A 3,835-nucleotide genomic window follows, 5' to 3' on the forward strand; every position below is an offset into this window, starting at 1 on the left:
GTAAATCTCTCTCCTTTTGTAACAAGGCTCTACAATGCAATATGAAATATTGTTACATTTAGATGTCATTTCATCATTGTAAAACGTCAGTGATAAAATGAAATTAGATGTCATTTCATCATTGTAAAACCTCATTGACAAAATAAAATAGAAATCACCTCTGTGTATCATTTAGCAACAAACAAAGAACTTCAGTGGAAGCCTAGATTTCACATATGATATATAGCTGGATTATTTGAAAAACAACGTTAGAAATGAATTATAGGGTATGGTGACTTTGGGTCAACTTCTATATTCAGAGGCAAGACAGTGAACACAGATTTTCAAAAAAAATAAAGATGATTTTTCACAAATTCAATCTCTGTGATATTTACAACAGATTAAATATTTCAACTACTGCAAATTAGGAGACGTTATGCCCAAGCAAGAAAAGAAACGAAATATCCCCAAAAACACTCAAACGAGCACCAAATTGAGGCATACTGAAGAATAGACAAAAAATACCCATGAAATAAACCAGGGTCATTATCCTTCTTTTCGGTAAATTCATTCGCTTTTAAATTCATTAGCTTCGACTGCTCATGCTCTGATATAGAGAACCTTCCCAATCCTAGGTTTGTGCGTCGTTTTGGAATTTTAAATATGACACCCACTTTTTCTCTACACACAAATTCTATTAATTTGGCAAACTATAATTTTAACATCCCAATCTTTGTTCCATGGCCGAAAATTTTAGCAGGCCTGTAAATCGTATAAGAGATTTCGCGTGAGATATTTGTCTAACTTATTTATCAGCCCGACGTAGTTATATTGGTAACTGGTTTGGGCACAGGTGTGTGACCTGTTGCCAACAACAATCTCAAACTAATATATGCAAGCAAGTTTTGTTCATAGATTAACAAGAAGACAGAGCAAATATAAATGAACAAATTATGTACATGAAGAGTAATAGATATTAATTTCCAAATAGTACATAGAACAATGGGGGATTACACCTGAACCTTTTGCACCCAGGTTGGGAATAATCTTACTGACCTGAAATAACAATAACAATTGAAAAATATGGAACATTACCTTTAACTCCTGGAGTTAAGATCTATAATAGCTTCCGTAATCATAAAGCTGTTTTGTTCATAGACTATAAGCCTCAGAACAAACAATAACAATGGCTAACATAGCCAAGCGCTGTACATGTATAAATGGAAAGGGATAGAATTGATGACAGGACAGGAGCAGTTTCTGATCCATCTGGAGAAGCCAAGCCAGACACGGCAACATAGCAGAAGTATTTTGTACACAAACCCTTTTTTTATGTATCAGTTTCTCCTTGGACGATCAGGTTTGCAAAAAAACATCAGCGACTATTCAAGCAGCAGCAGCAGCAGCCCAGTAGGGTTTGGCTGGGGTACGCTTCAGCATCTTCACTCCAAATGGATCCTTGCTACTCTGTGACAACAACAATTTATCCCCAAAAAATACACAATATCAGAAATTTGAGATCGAATCTAGCGAAGTTGCAAACTTGAAATGACTGGTTAGGAATATTGGTACTACCTTGAGGCAGGTCCCACCATCAAGATCGCAGACTGGGTACTTGCTAGGGCAGCAGCTGTAGTGATCATCACAGCAGGTGGCCGAATCAAGAGGGCAGCAGCCCCAGGGATAGCAGTAGCCTCTGAAGTCATACATGCAGCAGCAGGTGTTGCTCTGAGGGCAGGAATAATAGCTGTCACACACAGTGGGAGGCTTTATTGGGCTTGGGGGAGAAGGCCCAGGGTTTGGAGGGTTGGCACCCTTCTTTACAGGGTAAGATGCCTCCATTGCTATACTACAAATACATGTTGAAGCTTCTTCAAGGTTCCTCTGCAGTCTGATGAACCCCTCCTCTCCCCAGCTCTTTCCCCAAGAATTCTTAACAATCCAGTAGTCTGTGCCCGACTCTGACCCATAGCCCACCAGAGTCACGTCGTGGTCTAGCTGGGTTCCGCAGGCGCTAGTGAACACACCCTGGAGGTAGATTCCATGGAAAATTAATCAATTGGTAAAATCGCATGGCAAAAGCATTAATCGCGGAAAGATAAGCTTAGCCAACGGAATTTACAGCATTTCAGGTGGTAAATTCCATGGGAAATAATTAATTGTTAAAGTCACATGGAAAAAAAATTAATGGCATCAAGAGAAACTGACTGGCAAAGAAAATTTTAGGGGTTATCACATGTAGATTAATGAAGACGACTTATCCTAAAATGATGATTAAGATTTGAAACGGTTAAATGATCATTCTTCACAAAATCAAGTGCTCACAGATTCGTAAAACTGGAACTCCCTCCTGTTGGCTTCGATGGCAACGCTAATTGGCTGATTAGCCGCAGCCTTCTTCAACGATTTCTCATCGTTTTCAGGCACATCTTCGTAGTCATCGATTGTCACCACATGGGCATTTTTCTACACATATGCATGCAAATTTATCAGTCATGATAAACTAGAAAAATCAGCAGGTAGCGGGATCGAATCCCGCTTAAACAAAAGACCATGAGAATTACCCTGTAAGCGTCACATGATCCATCGTAGGCCGTGTAGGGGTAATCCTCCTCGCTGTCAAGTCCACCATTGTTTATGATAAACTCGAAAGCGTAATCCATGAGGCCACCGTTGCATCCTTGGTTGTAAGAAGTATCACAGTCCACCAGTTCTTGCTCGGACAGCGAAATCAAATCGCCGGTCACGATTTGATTGATTCCTTCAACGGCCGCCACAGTTGAGAACGCCCAACAACTTCCTGAAAAAATCGAACAGAAAAAGTACAATACAGGGCATTTTTATGGTCTAGGGTTTGAAATTTAGGAGATAAAACTTCTCAAATAAAAAGTACTATACAGGGCATTGTTATGGTCTAGCCGACATTGTAATACTTATCGGTGCCGAGATCCCGGACCTCGATACCCTTTGATCGGAGGTGTTCGATAAGGGAATCTTTGAGCGTGCAGCCGAAGTCATCAACTCCTGCAATGATCTTGAGAGGCTTATTGGCGTCAGTGCTTCCCATTTTCCTGGACCGCCAATGAGGAGGGTTTGGGAGGTTGGAAAAGCAATGAAGGGAGCGAGGGTAGTGTCGAATGTAGAGGGAGGAGTTTGTGCAGACAAGTGCATGCAGACCATGACGAGTAATTGAAGGAGACCATGACGAATATCTTGAAAATGCGCACAGATGTCAGTGGAAAGTAGAAGGGTGGCGCTTGTTCTCCGAAATTGCTGAGAATAAACAGAAATTGCACGACACATATGAACAATTTCCCGCTGAATGTGGACGCCAGGTGTCAACGTTAGAAATAAAAGGACGACGAAAGTCTCTTTCAAAGGAAGGCCAATTGGCCTAATTAAATAGCTAGTGAATGTGGATATGCATCGACACACTTATTAAATGGATGGTAGAGATTTAACATGCATAAAATATTCTTAGTATTAGTCACAAACAAAATATTGATATTTATTTATGCATTTTCTACCATTTTAATTAAATTGATTAATTACAAGAAATGTCACATGAACAAGCTATGGTTATTTAGGTGTGTGACATTGATAAGCCATGGTATTGTAACAAAGCTAAGTTATAGGTTATGAATCTCCGATAAAATAAGAGTACATATCTATAGTTAAAAATCATATATATATATTATTAATTTAAAATAAAGTTACAATTTTAATTAATTATTATTATTATTTTAAACATGAAATGTATTACAAAGTAAATTTTATACTTATAATGAATTAACTTCTAACATTTACTAATCATTTTGAATACATCAAGTAGATGAAGAAACAATCTGTCCCATAG

General features: G+C 38.7%; 1 protein-coding gene across 1 annotated transcript; it reads right to left on the reverse strand.

Annotated features, from left to right (window-relative positions):
* Positions 1–1,102: 1,102 nt before the first annotated feature.
* Positions 1,103–3,046, reverse strand: LOC149185233 (cysteine proteinase mucunain-like). The gene is made up of 5 exons (XM_089415592.1): positions 2,913–3,046; positions 2,544–2,817; positions 2,305–2,445; positions 1,555–2,007; positions 1,103–1,446 (listed from the first exon to the last, which is right to left on the reverse strand). Exons 1-5 carry the CDS (start codon positions 3,044–3,046, stop codon positions 1,366–1,368), a joined length of 1,083 nt encoding a protein of 360 aa, XP_089271718.1. The 3' UTR covers positions 1,103–1,365.
* Positions 3,047–3,835: the final 789 nt, after the last annotated feature.

Source organism: Pinus tabuliformis, chromosome 3_2 (assembly GCF_031772625.1).
Source record: "Pinus tabuliformis cultivar Carrire ecotype Pingquan chromosome 3_2, CPIR1, whole genome shotgun sequence".
Classification (NCBI taxonomy): domain Eukaryota; kingdom Viridiplantae; phylum Streptophyta; class Pinopsida; order Pinales; family Pinaceae; genus Pinus; species Pinus tabuliformis.